Source organism: Cavia porcellus, unplaced genomic scaffold (genome assembly GCF_034190915.1).
Source record: "Cavia porcellus strain 051 isolate PalLab524CR breed Dunkin Hartley unplaced genomic scaffold, mCavPor4.1 scaffold_19, whole genome shotgun sequence".
NCBI lineage: Eukaryota > Metazoa > Chordata > Mammalia > Rodentia > Caviidae > Cavia > Cavia porcellus.
The window spans coordinates 1,923,382-1,940,524 of NW_026947502.1; the positions used below are offsets into that span (position 1 = coordinate 1,923,382).

Below are 17,143 nucleotides of genomic sequence, written 5' to 3' on the forward strand. Positions count from 1 at the left end.
TCAGAGAGGCAGCCTGCTGCCGAGCAGGGCTGCTTGCCGTGTCCTGATTATGCTTCTGAGAAAACATATTTTAACTTAACGATCATCTTTACAGCAGTATGCAGGCCCAGGAACTGTCTCCTGGTAGTTAACAAATTGAGGGGTGACCTTTTTCCAGATGCCTTCCTCTGGGCTGGGGCCCAGTGAGCGCTCTGTGAAGGTGCTGGTACCAGGATTTCAGACCCCGACCCTGACCCCCAGTCCCTGCAGGGCCTGGAAGTGGCTGTCAGCTAGAGGAACGGCTCTGGATCTTCTTTGACCAGTTCAGTGAGCATCACTCTCCCCTTCTTAAATCACTCAACTACAACTGCAGGACAGTTTTGAGAATTTAAGCTTCAAAGTTTCCAAGAATGGGGAGAGCAGATCGTGCTCATCCACAGGGTTGATGGTTGGGGCGGTAGTGTGGTGCCTTGTCGAGCCCACCCAGCCACTGACCAGCCCTGTGCAGCCAGAGGAGACCCCGAGAGTTCAAGGTAGCTTACTGTACAGGGGTCATCAAGGAGGGGAAGAGAAAGAGCACTGGACTTGGGGCCCAAAGCCTGCCCAACACCAGAACATAAAAAATGTTTAGCAACATTTTCTTCTAGTACTTCTGTGGCTCCGTTCCAGTCATCCCAGACCACGGTTGCACTATAAGCGTTGCATTACTATGACAGGGTACCCAAAGCAGCTAACTCTACAAAAGAAAGGGTTTGTTTAGTGCATTCTTTTGACAGTTCAAGGGCATCGTGCTGGCATGCGTTCGGCTCTCAGCACTGTCGTTGTGGATAGCTGTGGTGGGAGTCCACGCAGAGAAAGCAAGCGGTCATGTCTTGAACCAGTAGCAGAGATTCTTTTGAGAATGGCTAAGGTGAAGTCTTGACCTTTTTAATACTCCCCCAGGTTCATTCAAGGGATCACAAGAGGAAATGGGCCACACCCCAGTGACCTAACACCCTGCCCCTAGACCCCGCCTCCACCACTGTCGTGTGCTTTAGTCACAGTGAACCCTTGGAGGACACAGCTCCCGTCAGCAGTGAGCCACCTGCCATTTGCTCTTGCCTACCGTGTGAGATCAGAACTCCATCTCTTTCTGCTGCATCTAACCAGTTGTCCTGACGTCATAGGAGCACGACTGGCTCCTCAGTAACCCTGTCTGCGTCTCCTCAGTGAGCCACTGTCATGAGGTGATCTGGGGTGCCCTTTAGTTAGTGTGTTTTTGCGTCCCGAGTGTGGCTGCCTAAATCTGTGTCTTCAGCCAATATGAACCGTTCTGCACCTACGTCTCAGTTTGCTTCTCACCGATTGCATGTGGCACTTTGTTTTTAAAACCCACCCATCCCTGTGGATGACACAAGTCTGCCCTCTGCAGAGCACTGCACAGGGTGCACCCGCCACACCTGCCTCTCCTCTTGCCCATTGGTAATACCCAGCCACCCCCGCAACCCTGCAGTAACAGTCTAGGAGCCTCCTTTTACACCTGTGCAAGCTTCCCACCTGCAGACCCAGTTCAGGGCAACAAAAAATGGCCTAGAGGACAAGGCTTGGTGTGAGGAATGGATTAGGGGTGGGAGTGTAGCTCAGCGGTACTGCACATGCTTTGTATGTGTGAGACTGAGTTCAGTACCCAGCAGGAAAAGAGGAAGGGAGGAGGGGGAGGGGCTGGCAGAGCCTGTAGATGTGTACAGCGTTAGCATATGGGGTGTAAGGACTCTTACAAGAGACCAAAGAAGAGGTGCCAGCTGCCCGCACACCCTCTGGCTGCTGTTGCCAAGGCTGTCTCGCTTTCCGCCCAAGCCTCAAGCGGTCACAGGTGGGGCTTTTTGGAGGTGTCCAGACCTGGGGTGTGGGATGCTGGGGCTAACTGTGTGGCACTGCCCAAAGGCGGGTACCCTGGGTGAAATACGCTGCCCCTCACTGCTTTGCTGCCTTCCGCCCAGCCTGGGCTGATTCTCCTCCGTGGAGCCCCTCTGCCACGGCACCCTACGTTGGGGCCAGGTGACTGTGGACTGAAATCTACAGACTGTGAGCTGAAATAAACCTTTTCTCCTTTAATTTTGAGTGTTGTATATTTTGCCTCAGCCATAAGAAAAGCAACTAAGATGGTGCTGTCTTTATTATTTACTAATTTTATCTACTGTTCTATTATTTGAGGGCTTACATGAAATGTAAGAGCTGACACGTAAATGCCTACTGGAAGTGATTAAGATGCTAGACAGCTGGGCATGGTGGTGCACACCTACAATCCCAGCACCCTGGGAGGACCAGGCAGAAAGATCAGCAGTTTGGACATCCCTTTGGCAAGATCCTGTCCAAAGCAAAAGGGGACCCTGGCCATGTAGTCCAGTGAGGAAGCCCTGGGTTAAATCTCCAGTACTGAGAAGGGAAGGAGGAAGAGGGGGGCGAAGTAAGCACGCACACAGGAGACACGAAAGGAGAGGGCGGCCTGACCCCGCTGGGCAGGGTCTCCGGGTCACCTCCCCTTCTTGAGGAGTATCGCAAGCCTCTTCTCAGGAGGTCTGGGCGAGGTCTCCAGAGGGTCTTGGGAGACCCAGGGCTCAGCACAGCCGGACACCAGGCAGGCCTGGGCTATGGAGCAGGTACTGGGCTGGCAGCAGAAGAGTGGCGGAGGGAGGGAGGGCGGGGGGCTCTGGCCCTTCTACTTCTGAGCACACTGCACCAGGGCCTCCTCCTCCTCTACTCCAGGAGAAGCTGAGGGCTGCTGAGTGGTGTGCGCCCGTCCTTGGCACAGCAGCAGAGGGCAGCCCTCCTGGGCACATCGTCAGCACCGGCTAGGGAGGGTCGAGGACCTTGTCCCTGCTCTCCTGGGTGCCCTGCCCTTGGGGTAGAACAGTGGGCCCAAGTCATGGAGTCCTGGACATGAAGGTCCCCTCCTGGGCCACGTGCGGTGTGGCTCAGTGGCCCCTGCGCTGGGGGCAGAGCTGTCCAGCAGGGATCATTTGTCATCATCTCTGAGGGATTCCGCTGTCGTGTGTTCTGCTGAGCCAACTATTTCTCCAACTTTTTCTTGGTCTCCTTTCTTGTTTTGATGGAGCACATCTCTGAGTAGCTCTTCAGACAGGGAGCTTGGAAGGTAAATGCTCTGAGAACCTGTATGTCTGCAAAGGTCTTTACTCTGCCTTCATCCTGGATTGGGAATCTGTTTGGGGGCAGAATTGCAGTTGGGAGATCATTTTCCTGCAGCTCTCTGAGGCCTTTGCTCCACTTTTCCCAGCTTCTAATGGTGGTTTTGTGAAATCAAAGCCATTCTGACCCCAATCCTCTGCATGCGACTTTCCTGTAATCTGCTTACTGCCCCAGCGTCCCTACGGATGCCTGCAGACTCCTGTGCAATTTCAGCGTGGAGGGGGGGTCCGATTTCCTCTGCTGTGTGGCCTGCTAGCTGGACCCTTTCAACCCGGGACTGCCTTCCGGTGATGGGAAATTTCCTTACATTGTTTTAGTACTAATTTCCTTTCTCTTTCTCCTTCTGCTGTGTGGGTATGATACACTGCTGGTCTTCTTATCTGTTGTTCTAATTTTGCAAGTCGTTGGCTCATTGTGCTCCTTTCCTGGGAGCTCTTTGACCTTTGCATCACTTCTGCCCAAACGTCTTTAACTGAAAGAGCCCTTTTATTGTTCTGCTGCTCTTACTTAGTGGATGCGAATCCCTTTGGCTCGTCAAGGGTGCTGGTGATAGGTTCCCACTTTTTTTTTTTTTTTTTTTTTTTATTTAAGAGGAAAAAGAGAAAAACACAAAACAAAACAAAGCAGTGTAAGGTTACACATAATACAGAACTACAAAAAAAAAAAAACATAACAGTAAGAAATCACCTGTTAATAGATTACATAATATCATCTTGGAAATAGTTGCTCAAATGACAGTATCAAAGAATACAAAGTAGACATTCAAACGGAGATACTGCAAACAGCTGTGTTCAATGATCCAAAAACATTAATATAGTCAGCTATTTAACATCCCTAAACACACTTGCTGTTATATCCGTTAGAGCTCTTTTTTTTCCCCTCCCTCTCTTTTTTATAACCAAATTTACACATTTTGTATTTTATTACTCCTTAGTTCTTATTACTTTTTTGGGGGGGAGAGAATAAAGTCAAATATGGCAAAACAAAGCTGTAAGTCAAAACCAAGGATAGACATAGCACATGATGTAGAACAGAGTACAAGGTTATCAACAATGGTTATCAACGTTGTCTCTTGTTTCCTTAAAAGGAATTGTCCATCTCATTAGATATTATAAAGCCGGACAAAACAGTGGAGAACAAGACCAATAAAACTTAGGCATTGTGAACATTACAGGACTTCCAAAGGAGACAATAGTCAAACCAGAATGGGCATCTTTGTGAATTGTATTGCCTTCAAATTAGTTGCCGATACCTTCAAACTTGCTACTATCGCACAGAATGGAACAGAGTCTAATCAGTCAAAACAAGATCTTGGGAGTATTACAGGACTTCAAAACAAGTTAATAGGAGATCAAAAAGAGTTACTACTATATATCCTAATTTTTTAAGTTTTTCCCTTAATTAAAATAAACATAAGAAATAGCTAAATAATTTTTTTAAAGAATAGTAGTTACCATAGTGTCTGTCTTTTTCCTTAAAATATTTGGATAAAACTTCATATACTATAGCTTCAAATATTTCCATATCAAAAAGCCCAGAATAAAGCCTTTCTAATTAATAAGTGAAAATTTTATAAGGCTTCAAGGTTTTGAGCCTCTGTTTTCTTCTTTCAGTTGTGTTTTGTCACCTTGGCCCCTTTCTGCAATGCTGGAGGCATCATCAGAGAACTCAGGACCCTCGGCTTGCCGGCTCCCGGGTGAGGGTGGGCGCCAGAGTGGAGGCCCCAGAGCCTTTGGTCTCTGGCTGGTGAGGTTCCCTGGAGGAGGCCGTCCAGTCTCCTGCCCAGGTGGGTGTGGTGTCGCGGGATGGACAGGGCAGCGGCTGGTGTCTCGGCAGAGTCCGTTTCCCCAACACCACCCCTCTGCTGTGTCCCAGAGACTCAGCTCCACCTTCAAGAGGGAGCGAGGCTCCCAACCAGGGACGGCAGAAGCGGGGTGCAGGTGTGGGGAACGTGCTTGACATCAGCCTGCACCCTTCATCTGCACTGCCGGGTGGTGCCCGACGCACCGGTTCCACAGCCTGTGACGCTGCCTTCCCTGGCAGCGTAGAGGTCAGCGCTCTTGGACCTGGCACATGCCCCAGAAGCGCCTGTTTCCAGCCTCCGACGGTGTGGTTCTTGCCTCCTCCGCCCCTCTGCCTGTCCTCGTAGAGCTGTGACTGAAAGGAAATCCCTTGACAGCAGTTGTAAGGGGACCCGGCAGGAGCTAACCAAGACTCGCGTGTTCAACCCTCGGCTTTTACCCAGAGCTCTCCTGTGTGCCTGCGCCTGGCTTTGGAGCATTCGATTCGGCTCTGCTGACCCACTGCTCCCCGACACGGCCCCTCTGTGGTCTGATGGATGTTATTTTGTAACGTTTATTAGAAAGACAAATACTCCCTAGTTATTCTTTTCCATGCTTTTGTGGATATTCTCTCCCATGTTGTGTTGCAGGAGAATCCTAGAGTTGCTTTATTAGAGCTTAACAATTCTTTGATGGCAATTGTACTAAATTTATGGATCAATTTGGAAGGGAATCAACTTCCAATACAGGCTTATGTCGTGGCATCTCCATTTACTGGGGTCTCTTTTCTGTTTGGGGCAGTTTTAGACTGTTACTTTTGGTGCAGTCTTTATTGTGTTACTTTTTATTTATTCCTGGGTGCTCTGGTGGTGGTGGTGGTGTTTTGGTACTGAGAATCAAACTCACGACCTTGCGCTTGCCAGGCAGGTGCTGGCCTGCCTGAATACAACCCTGGTCCTGTTTTGGGGGTTTTGTTGCTATAGAAAAATCCCTTTTCCTCACCCTGTTTTCTAGCTGGCCTTCACTGTGTATAAAGAAGGTACTGATCCTTATGAGCTCATTTCATGTAAGATGAGAAGTGTCTATCCCTGGGTCTATCCCTGCGAGGTTTGGTAAAAGTTTTCTATAACAGATTCCAGGTTTCCTCTTTTTTCCAGTTTTTTCTGAGGTTATTGGTTTATTTAGGTTTTCTATGTGAACTGACAGCTGGAGTTTCTATTTTGCATCTCATAGGCTTATCAGGACTTTGTTGTTAATTTCTGGCATTTAGAGCTTTGAGGGTTTCCTTTTCACAGTTACTTGTAATTTGGGTGTCAGTATTCGTGATTTTGGACACGCCTTTTGGGTTTTCTTTGCATCCCAATGCGATGCCAAGTTCAGCGCTTGCCCCCACCTGCTTACACAGGGCAGGCTCTCTGGTCTGGGGCTTTACACCCTGGACTGTCTGCATCGCTCAAGCTGTGCACGCCCCTCCCTAGTCTCACCTCATCCACTCTCGGGTTGGCGTGTTAACCTGTGCAGGTACCCAGCCCTGTTTGCCCTGCTGTGTCATCATCGGTGGGGGCGTCAGTCTCCCACCCCTTACATCTTCTCAGGGGAGCCTTGTGTCAGCCGCTGCTCCTCAAAGGCTCCCGGTCACATTTACTCTCGCGAATGTTATGATGATGCCCACTTGCTTTTTACTTCTGCTGCCTGGTGTTTTCCTCCCCGTCCGTTCTGACTCCTCCAGGCCCTTCTGCCTCGTTTACTCCTTTGCAAGTGAGTAACAGCCACGTTGTGCTCCCGCTCCTGTTCCTCGGCTGTCACCCCCTGTCCTCTCCCCATGCCTGGCCTTTCTAGTTCTGCCTGCACCTCCCTCTCCTTCCAGAGCAGCTTCCCGGGGGAGCCTGCTCCCCCCGCCCAGGGCCCTGTATTCACACTGAGCTGTCGGCCATGGCGCCTGCCCTTCACAGCCCTGTGGAGCTACAGGACAGCTGGGGAAACTGAGGCACACCTGACCCCACAGCTGCTGTCTCCCAGCAGCTGTCATCCGAGGAAGGGGAGGCAGCTAATGCACAAGCAGCTTCACAGGCAAGACTGGATGTGCACACAGTGCCCCGTTATGTGCAGGAACAGGATTCTGTCGGGGAGCAATGGGGGGCTCTTTCAGTGTAGGATAAACAGAGGAGGAGATCTTTCAGCTGGGGCCTGAAGGTGAAAGAAATGTGGGAAGTTGCCCCATTGAAAGGGGACAGCAGAGAGCTTCTCCGGGCCCAGGCACCCCAGCCCACCCCCGTCATCCTCAGGGTGTTTGGTGAGAGCTGCAGCGGAGGCCCGTGGTGACCGACCCGCCATCTCATCCCGAAAGCCTGGGATAACTCAGAAGCAAGAAGGGTTATTTGGGTTTCCAGCGGCCAAGCTTTCAGTCCATGGCCACGTGGCTGTGTCGCTTTCAGCCCACAAAGCCCAGTACACCGTGGTGGGAGCCCGTGGTAGAGAAGGCGTGGGAAGCAGAGAGAGATGAGGAGCCTTCCCTGGGGAGAGAGCAGAGGGGGGCAGGATCCCCACAGCTCTGCAAGGCCTTGCCCCAAGCGCCCATTCCCCCCACCAGGCCACACTTCCTAGGACTCCTGCTTCCCAGCGGTGCTGAGGGCTGCAGGCCAGACCTCTGGGGCTGCGTAAGATCACAATGCAGCGAGGATCCCTGACCCACGGCAGTTATGAGCCAGTGCAGGAGGGAGGCAGTGAGTGTCCTGCACTGGGGGACGTGGGCTGTTTTCCTTCTGGTCTTTGGGGATCCTGGGAGCCTCCTGCGAGGCTGACCGGGCAGATGCAGCAACACCAGCAGCAAAGGCGTGAAAACACCCAGGGGCCTTTGACACAATGGGCGGCGGCTCCGTGGGCAGCTCTTCTGAGTCGAAGAGCCCTGGCCCTGGCTTCTCCAGCTAAGCGTGCTTGTTTCCACCATTTTCTGCTCTCCCTGAACCAGTGCCGGGCCACGTTGAACAACACTGTGGCATGGAGAGTCTCACTGCAGTGTCCCGCTGTTCCCAAGTAAGCATCATTACTCTCTGGGAGAGAAGAAAACTGTGTGTCCTGGCGTGGCCTCGGGCCCTGGCCCCTCCTCGCTGGCAGCGTGCTTTGACAGCATCACTTCATCTTCTGCTCCTCCAATTCTTTGTCACTCGGCTTAGTACGTTTTGCGTTGCTGTAACGAAGTGTCCGAGGCCAAACGATGCATAAAGAACAGAGTCATTTCACTCACCATCGTGGAGGCTGGAACAGTCCATCTGGGCAGGGAGCCCCTGGCTGTGTCATGATGTGGACATGGCCAGTGGCATCCTGGTGGCAGGGCATGGGCAGGAAGGAAGGTCACCTCTTGGACAGCGCCTTTCTCTCCATCTGGAGACTCAGTCTGGAGTTGGTCTTAGACTTCCTGCTGTATCATCCTTTGCCCAATACCTGCGAAGAGACAACTCCAAACTGCTGTCCAGGACAGTCCTTGAGCACAGGGAGGACCTGGAGCTAAGCACCTCTCTGGCCACCCATTTAGAAAAGGTTCCCGTGACAGACCCCTTCCCTTAGGACAGGCTCAGTGTACCAGGGTGTGGTTGCTAGGGTCGTGGCTCTCTCTCTGCCACCCACTAGCCCCCCATGGGCAGTGGGAGGCATGCATGGACAGGTTCCAGAGGCCACGGCTGACGTCAACTGGACCACTGGGAGGCTGAGCCCGGACCAAACAGGAGCGCCCTGCACCAGAGATGCCTTTGGCACATGGGTCTGCCGGGACCAGGGCTGGCTTGGGCTTCGGATCAAGCCCACTGTGACTCCCATGCCTGATAAGGTGATGCCTCTACCTGGCTGCCAGTCCTAATGAGACAGGGACGGGCAGGAAGACAGCTGAACCAAGGTTTGTGAGGCCCCAGGCCTGGGGACCCAGCTGAACCCCCCAACTTTGAGGCTGCTCCCCATGTCCTGAGCAAGGCTGAGACTCGTGGGAACCAAATGGCTCAGGGGACTGTCCCCTGCCAGTGGACCCCCGGGGAGCCCTTCCTGTCTTCACCTGTTTTGCCTTTGGATTTTGAGGCTTCTCTGCAGGAGCCAGGGCTGGCTGTGTTCTAGAACATGATGTCCAAACAAGCCCCCAGATGATCATGACAAGAATAAAGACAGCAGTAATAATAATTATGCTGGATTTGAAGTTGACGTTTCTGAAGCATCTGTGGAAACTTTGCTGTCTTGTGTGGACCTGTAACGTTCACTTCCATTAAAGCCACCTGCAGGGCAGGGCACCTAGACCTGCCCTGGACCTGCCTTGGCCTGCAGTGGGCCCATATCCCCCAAGGGGCCTGTCCGGAAGGTATCTGCATGGTTGGGGGGGAGGCGGGCAGGAGGGCATCAAGGGCACCATGCTGCGGCCTGGTGACCTGGGCCCTGTGTCCTGCTTCCAGTGTGGCCCTGAGTCAGGGCTCTAGGTTGCCCTTGAGGTGGTCTCTCCTGGATCCTCAAGAACAACAGGAGGCTCTAGATGGTTTTTAACAGGAAATGTACCAATTATCATGTCCTGTCCACCAAATAATGCCGTGTGCCCTAGCAAGCCCTCTGCAGTCTGCATGCATCCCATGGGAGCTGCCCATGTGCGACCCTGCACTTGACAGAGGCAGAAGGGACTGTAGTCCGGCCTCTTCCCCAGGGGAGGAGTTTTCTATGGAAATCACCTCTTTCTGTTTCCCAAGGTGGTTCTGAAGGTGAGCTGTCCCTGCTCATTGGCAATGCAAAGAAATAAATGTATAAAAATAGAGTAGCAATTCCTCAACTCCTCTGTGGGCTCCAAGTCCCCGGCGCCTCCTCTGGGAGCAGCAGGGAGGCCTTGAATCATGGCAGGCAGCCGAGCAGAGAGCACTCGGCCCTGCCGGCCACTGCCCGCCGGCTAGCTGTTTGCAGAGCAGCTTCGGACGCCTGCCACATGCATGCACGTGTGTGCATGCATTGCCTGCACGGTGTGCACGCCTGTGTGCTGGAGGGGGGAGTTCCAGGCCTGAGGATCCCAGCAGGCACAGTGACCAGAACAGCTGCTTGGCCTGGCCCCAGTGTGCTCCCCACTTCGGGCCAAGGCCTCACCCTCTGCATCTCACCTCTCCCTCATTCGCGCCCACAGTCAGTTTTCCGTGTCAGAAGCAGACAGCTGTGCAAGGAGAGGGCTTTGGGCAGAGTCTGCACGCTGGGTCCACTGTCTGCTCCTCTGTAGGGTGGGGCATCATCCTGGAGACACCCGTCTGTGTGGCTTGGATGAGAGGCGCTAGGGTGATACTGAGCAGGCCCCAGGCTGGCGGTCTTCCAGCTCCTGTCTGAGGTCTGGCTTCCCTGTAGGGCTGCCCTGTGCCACAGCGACCCAGAGGGAGTCTGTCTCACCTGGGGAGGCAGCAGGCGAGGGCCACAGGGATGGTGAAAAGGGCATGGAAAACTGGACACGGGTGGTGACGCCCAAACATCAACTGCGGGGCAGCACTTCTTTGTCCCAGGGCACAGGCTGCAGGGTCCAAGTGCCACCCTCTGTTGGGTGGAGCAATCTCAGGTGATCTGTGGTCCTGTGGCCCTCCCTGGGCAGGAGACAGACCTGCCGGCGAATGCCATAGAGAACCATGACCTTGCAGCATGGAGTCCTGTGCAGCAGGTGGGGTGGGGGCTTGGTGGGCAGCAGGCAGTGTGGTTGGAGTAGATGCCCATGCTGCGGGTCAGCCTGGCCCACTTGGCTGTGACTGCGGGTGGCGGCAGGGAGGGCCAAGGTGAGCTCCGGAAGCCTCTGCTGTGCAGACAGTGGTGACGCCATACTGGGTGGTGGCATGGAACCCTAGGTCCAGGGCTGCCCAGCTGGGGTCCTTCAGGGCCCACTCCCCAGGACGATTGCTGCCCTGGTCAGGTGCTATCCCGGCAGCAGGTGGGTCCCAGAGCAAACTTGGGGAGTCGGCCTGAAGTGATCATGTTGGGCCCTGCACAATGCTTCAGCAGGGGTGGGGTGGGCACAGCTCACCGGGTCAGGGGAGGCAGCAGGCCCCTGAGGTGCCAGACCAGTGACGCAAACTTTGACCTTTCTGTGCAGGACTGAGTGAGGTGATGGGCAGGGCAGCCCTGAGGCCATGCAGAGGCTCACAGTGCCTGGGGAGGGCCCCTTTTTCCAGGGGGACAGAGCAGTAAGCTGCAGGACTCCTGGCCTTACCAGTGCTGGGCTGGCCTGACTTCCTTGTGCTGGGCAGAGTCTGGCAGGTTCTGCAGCACAAGGGGTCCTGCCAGGTACAGAGTGGATACCAGAGGTGTTGGTTTGTTTCCTGTGGAGTCTGAGCGGGCAGTACGGCCCCTTGCCCGCTCTGGAGCCCTGTCCTGTGACAGGTCCAGCACTGTCCAGGTCCAGGGCGTCTTGAGTGTTCTCAGTGTCTGCATTCATCTCTGTGAGGGGTATGGACACTGCACACACACAGGTCCCGCTGGTTTCTGACCCCTTCCTCGCTCTCCGCTGCTCTCCCTCTCCTGGGAGCCCTTCCCGGCTCCAGAAGGTCCACACCCTGTCTCCTAGGAGAGCTCCTCTACCTCACTCTTTAAATTATTTACATCTTGAATATCTCATATGAGAAAAACCATGGGATATTTAACCTTCTATGTCTGATTTATTTCTCATAACGTGATGCTCTCAAGACCCATCTATTTTCTGACGAGTTACAGGAGTTTTCCTTTTTTGGGGCTGCTGGTACCCAGGATGTGTGTATACAGTTCACGCTGTGCATCCATCTGCAGAGGGGCACCTGGGCCGTCTCCGCGAACACCGCACTGCCGGAGCTGGGGGTGTGCGTGATCCCTAGGACATGAAGACTTGGGCTCTTTCGGGAAAACACCCGGGAGAGGAACGGCTGGTCCAGTGGGATTCTTAGGCTGAGTTTTCCAAGGTCTCTGCGCTGGTTTCCACAGCAGTTGCCCTGTTTCCACTCTCGCCCACCATGTAGACCCTGCCACCCACCCCTACACACGTGGGTTTGGAGTCCTTAGTTAGGGCCGCCAGGCAGGCAGTGCTGCGCCTCCTGGCGTTAGGTTGCAACTGGCGGGCTCTTGCAGAGCAGCGCTGCAACCCAGGGCTCTGCTGCTGCTGACCTGGTCCTCTTCCCCAGGGGCCCCTGCGGACAGCCTGGACAGCCTCAGCCGGGCCTTGGGCGTCCTGGAGGAGCGCGTGAACAACTCCCGCCGGCGGACACGCAGGCACACTGCGGATGATGACTACAACATCGAGGTGCTGCTGGGTGTGGACGACTCTGTGGTCCAGTTCCACGGGACGGAGCACGTGCAGAAGTACCTGCTGACGCTCATGAACATCGTGAGTAGGGCTGGGGGCTCATTGGTGGGGCACCGGGTGGGCGGGGCCTCGCAGATGGGGCGGGTTGCTGGGTGGGCGTGGGCTCGTGATAGGCGAGCTGTTGTATGGGCGGGGCGTTGGAGGCAGGGCCGATTGTTTTGGTGGGCGGGGCATCAGATGGGCGGGGCCTCTGGGAGGGACAGGGCCCTGTGGGTCCAGGATCAGGTGGACCAGGTCACCTACCTCATAGACGTGGAGAGGGCCTGGATGTGGCTCTGAGGGCAGTGAGAACCCACTGCACGCACTGCTTCCTTTCTCATCAAAGGCAAATATGTGGTCCCCCTCTTCCCAGGAAAATGAGACTCTGCGGGGCTGCCCCTTTCATCTCCGACCCGCTTCTCACAGGAAGCTGGGGGCTGTATTAGTCTGTATTCTGTTACTGTAATGACATACCTGAGGCTGGTTACTTTATTTAGTGCACAGTTCTAGGTATTCACAGGAATGGCCCCAGCATGGGTCTCATCCTGGCTCTTACCTACCTGGCAGAGCGCCCCTGTCCTGAACTTGGTTTCCTCATTTTTAAACTGGAGACTCTACCTCCTCCCACACACTCTGATCTTCCAGGCAGGCCCAACAGTCCTTGTCAAGAGGGTAAGTCCGTCCCTGTAGATAAGCGGCCTCCTGCCCGCTTCCATACCTGCAGGTGGACCAGCCGCTTCTGAAGGCATCAGTGACCTCTTTTGAGTCGAGCTCTGCCTCTTTCCTGCTCACACCCTAGTCCTCCCCACTGCGCCCCACTTGACAGCTTAGAGGAGCCATTGAAGTCTCTTGGGGGTTCTTTCTAAAGGATGAAATTAACAGACCTTAACAATCATTTAATGACAGCTGGGCAGGAGGGGCAGATTTCTGGGCAGGCAGAGCATTCTCTTCCAGCTGTGTTAACAGTCTGTTCAGGAAGAATTCCTGGCCACTTGCCCCCTCAAAGTACGTCTTCTGCCGAGGACTGACACCCCTTCAGTCGACAGATAACATGGCTCTGCGGGCCTGACCTTTCCTTCTCCCCGCGTGAGGACGTCTCCGTACAGTGTGTTCTTAAACAGTTTCTCTTGAATGAATGATCTCTCTCTCTGCCAGAACTCAGATATTTTTCATCTTTTCTTTTCTAATTTAATCCAGAAATTGGCCTTGACTTACCAGAGCCTTGCCAGGGTTTGCAAACAATCGGAAAGCATATGGGCTCAATTTCTTACCAACTTTCAAGAATGCTGTGGCCGCGTGGTTGGGGGAGGGGCAGGGCAGGGCAGGAATGTTTCTGGTGGCTGCGGGGAGAGGGATCTGGATCGTGGAACTGGCCAGCCAGGCGGGAGGCGCCAGGCCCCAGGCTGGTTCACATGTCTGTTGCTCTGTTTTCTTGGAAAGAGAAAAACATCTCTGGCGCTGGCTGCTAAAAGTTGGTGCCCTTAAGTTTGGGAGTAGGGGGCGCAGGCAGGCTTTCCAGACAGGGAGCACACTCCGTTGGGATCTTCGGGTGCCAAGCAGTATCATTTCAGTTCCTCACGCTTGTCCTGCAGGTGTAGAGCTGGCTCAGGTGCCCCGGGGAGGCCCAGCCTGAGGGCCTGCCATGTGTGAGCTTTTGCTCGCTCTGCCCCCGAGGCGGGGCCAGGCAGGCAGGGGCCAGGGTGGCTGTAGGCAGTGGTGGCCACCAGGGGCCAGGAGAGCCCCCTGCCATGTCCTTCTGAGTCCCGCTGGCCTGTGGTCACGCAGGGATAAGCAGGCCTGTTGCTGCCCTGTCTTGAAAGGACAGCAACAGCAAAAAGCTGGAAATCCAATTTTCATAGGAAATCGAATTATTTTTCAACATGGGCAACTAACTGGAATTACGAACCCACGCAGCACAGGTAAACGAGGGCACAGCTGCAGGGCGAGGCTGGAGTCCTCCTTCCAGACTAGGAGAGAGGGGAACACTGCCCCAAGTGCTGTGTCCCACAGAGAGGGGACAGCTCCTGCCACCTGCGGGGACTGGAAGAGGCCTTTTGAGGTCATGAGCTGTCCTTCAGTCCCTAGTCCACACGAGGCCTTGTCTGCACATTTGGGTATAGAGGTGACCAGGACTCGGACCCCACTCAAGCTGCCCAGAGCAGGGGCGCTGTGGGACAGGATGAAGATGAGGAGTCACCCCAGTAGCTGGCCTGTTGACCCCACCAGGGAAGGTGACTAGGGCAGCCGGGTTCAGAGACCTTTATCCCTGCCCCAGCACAGGGCCCCGTGTGGTTCACACAGGGGCTGGCCAGAGCTCGGGCTGTAGGGAGTGGAGGGGATGAGGGCAGTTTGGTGTCCACACCAAGAGACTGGACCCGGGCCTTCTACATGGGAAACCCTGCATCCCCTCTCTGTCGACCAGCAACCCTGGGAGGGTCATGGGGGCTTGGAGTGTTTGAGTAAAGTGACCAGGACATGGCAGGTGGCATTAATGTGGAGCAGGAAGCCATTCTGGCCACCCAGTGCCAGGCCTCCCCTACATGCAGGCTGAAAGAGCCTGGATCGAGGGCAGGACAGGCATGTCTTTGTCTCAGCCCCTCTGGCTCCCTGCAGCCTCAACCTCCCAGATTGTACCCTTCCCCGCCCCACAGCAGACTTCGTGCTGTCTGTCACTGTGACTTTCTTGGGTTTTCCCCGGCTTCTCCCTCCAGGGCACTTGCCTGTTTTCTGTCATCTCGCCCTCCCTGCCACGCATGTCACTCAGCACAGGACAGAGCCGCCACCTCGGGTCGGGCGTAGTCGACGGCAGGCGGTGCCATGCAGGGCAGTGGTCCTGAGCAGAGCTCGCCCTCTGGTTGGAGTGGCAGAGGCCAGGGTGCTGAGCACCAAGAAGGAGGTACAGGCACCCCCTCGGCTGGCACACCCGCTCTTCTCCCCCCAACCTGCCACGCCCCCACCCCCGCGCTGCGTCTTGCCTGCCCTCCTTGGTGACGCCTGCTGACAGCATGGGGTGCAGGGAGCCCAGGAGCCGCCTGTCCTTGGCTCCCAGAGGGAGCTGACGGTTGTCAAAGCTGGAGCGAGAGTCCCAGTGGACAAGAGGGCCAGGCGCCGTCACTCCTCAGTGACAGCTCGACTCGCTCAGGCGCCAGCGAGGAGGTGACAGCTGAGCATCCACAGCGCCCGGCAGTGCCCACGACAGAAATGGTGCTGCCCAAGACAGGACTGCAGAGGACATGCAGTGGGGGGGCAGAGGGGGTGACTCAGGCCCCTCCTCACCTGCGCCTGGTCCTGACCGGGCAGGGGCTGCCCCTGCCCCAGAGTCCCGCCTGGCCCATGAAAGCAGAACCCAGCCTTTTGTTCCGGGGCTCTCTGGGAAGCAGAAGGCTGCATTCCGGGCCCCTTGGAGCTCGTCCATCCATCCCCTCCTCTGCCTGTTCCCTTGCTGGACACTTCAGAGGCCATTCTGGACTGGCCTGGGGGCGTAGACAGTTACGGGACAGTGCCGAGCCTGGGTATGGGGTCAGCAGGGAGCTGAGCCACCTCAACAGATGCTCCTGGTGCAGGGCACACATGCTGTGCAGGGCACAGCCCCTTCCTGCCGTGTTCAGCGGGGCACTGAGCCTGCCACGGCCCGAAGCAAGCACCTGATGACTTCATTGGGGGGACAGACGCCCCCACACACAGCCCCTTGGGCTGTGCTGAAGCGCAATTCAGTTCTCCTGAGGTCCCTGCCATGGGCTCGGTGGAGATGCCAGTGTAAGGTCCTTGGTCACGGTGCCCACTCCCTCTGGGGACCTTGCCTGCTTACCAGGGCCTCTCCTCACTTCTTCATGCCGGGATGGGGGGACCCATGGGGCCCACATGGCAGTGGAGGTCCAGGATCGGCTCTGTGTGACCCCGTGGGTGGCCCAGCTTTGGTGCCAGATTCTTTACCAGGGTTATTCAAGTGTGCTGGGCCTCCTGGTCCTGGTCCTGGTCCTGGTCCTGGTCCTGGTCCTGGTCCTGGTCCTCGATGGGCCCTGCCTTCTGAAGCCTCCCCAGGGTAACTTCTGGACCACCCATCCATGCCCATGTTGTGTCAGCTACCTGGCAGGTGCCACACTGAGCTCTGACTCCCCTCTAGGGATGCGGGCCTGTCTCAGAAGAGGGGGGCCCAGCCTTTATGGTCAGTCTGACCCTAGGTTGGGACGAGGCAGGGGCAAAGGTGGGAGCCCTAGCCCTGGACCTGACCTCCCCCTCTCCTGGACAGCCTTGCCCATCCACCTGTCCCCTAGCCTGCTTTCTTCTCCCCTGTGCCACCCCTGTGCCGCCCTGCTCTCCGCGGGGTGGCCTCTGCCCAGTTTCTTTCCCCTGGTCAAAATCTGATCAGAATACATCACACAGGATGCAACTCCCAAAGTGTGAAGCTGGGGTGAGCTTGGGGCAAAGGGGGAATGGAAATGATTAAATGTCGTGTGCACCCACTACACCGAAGTGAACCCCATGATCTGCGTAAACAGTACCCCTGATAAAAATATGGTCAGCAGGATAAAAGCTTCAATCTGAGAGGGCAGTAGGGGAGCATGGTTCATGGAAGGAGGGAGACCCTGCTGTTCTTGGGCACCACCATGGTGCCCAGCCGGAGCCATGCAGAGCTCTGGTTCCCAATCCAGGCTGTGCTATACAGGCGCAGGGCTGGGCACGACTGGGGAGTCTGCCCTGATCCAGGTCTCCACACGATCAGGGAAGCCAGCGAGCTGGGCAGAGTGCCGGGAGACCAGTCAACGGGTGTCCTGCTGCGGCCACTGCCAGCAGAACCACAGCCGCCTGATCCCGGCCTCCTCCCAGCGGTGGCCCTGCAGCCAGGAGGTCCCTGGCAGCACCAGCCCTGGCCCGAGGCCTCCACTATGGCCTTGTTAGT

General features: G+C 55.6%; 1 protein-coding gene across 4 annotated transcripts in view; it reads left to right on the forward strand.

The window, feature by feature from the left end:
• Positions 1–17,143, forward strand: part of Adamts2 (ADAM metallopeptidase with thrombospondin type 1 motif 2) — a 187,995-nt gene that overhangs the window by 115,114 nt on the left and 55,738 nt on the right. For all 4 annotated transcript variants that reach the window (XM_063230484.1, XM_063230483.1, XM_063230485.1 and 1 more), the window contains one exon: positions 12,083–12,285. In XM_063230484.1, the coding sequence (XP_063086554.1) occupies positions 12,083–12,285 (203 nt within the window). The remainder of the gene's footprint in view (positions 1–12,082; positions 12,286–17,143) is intronic.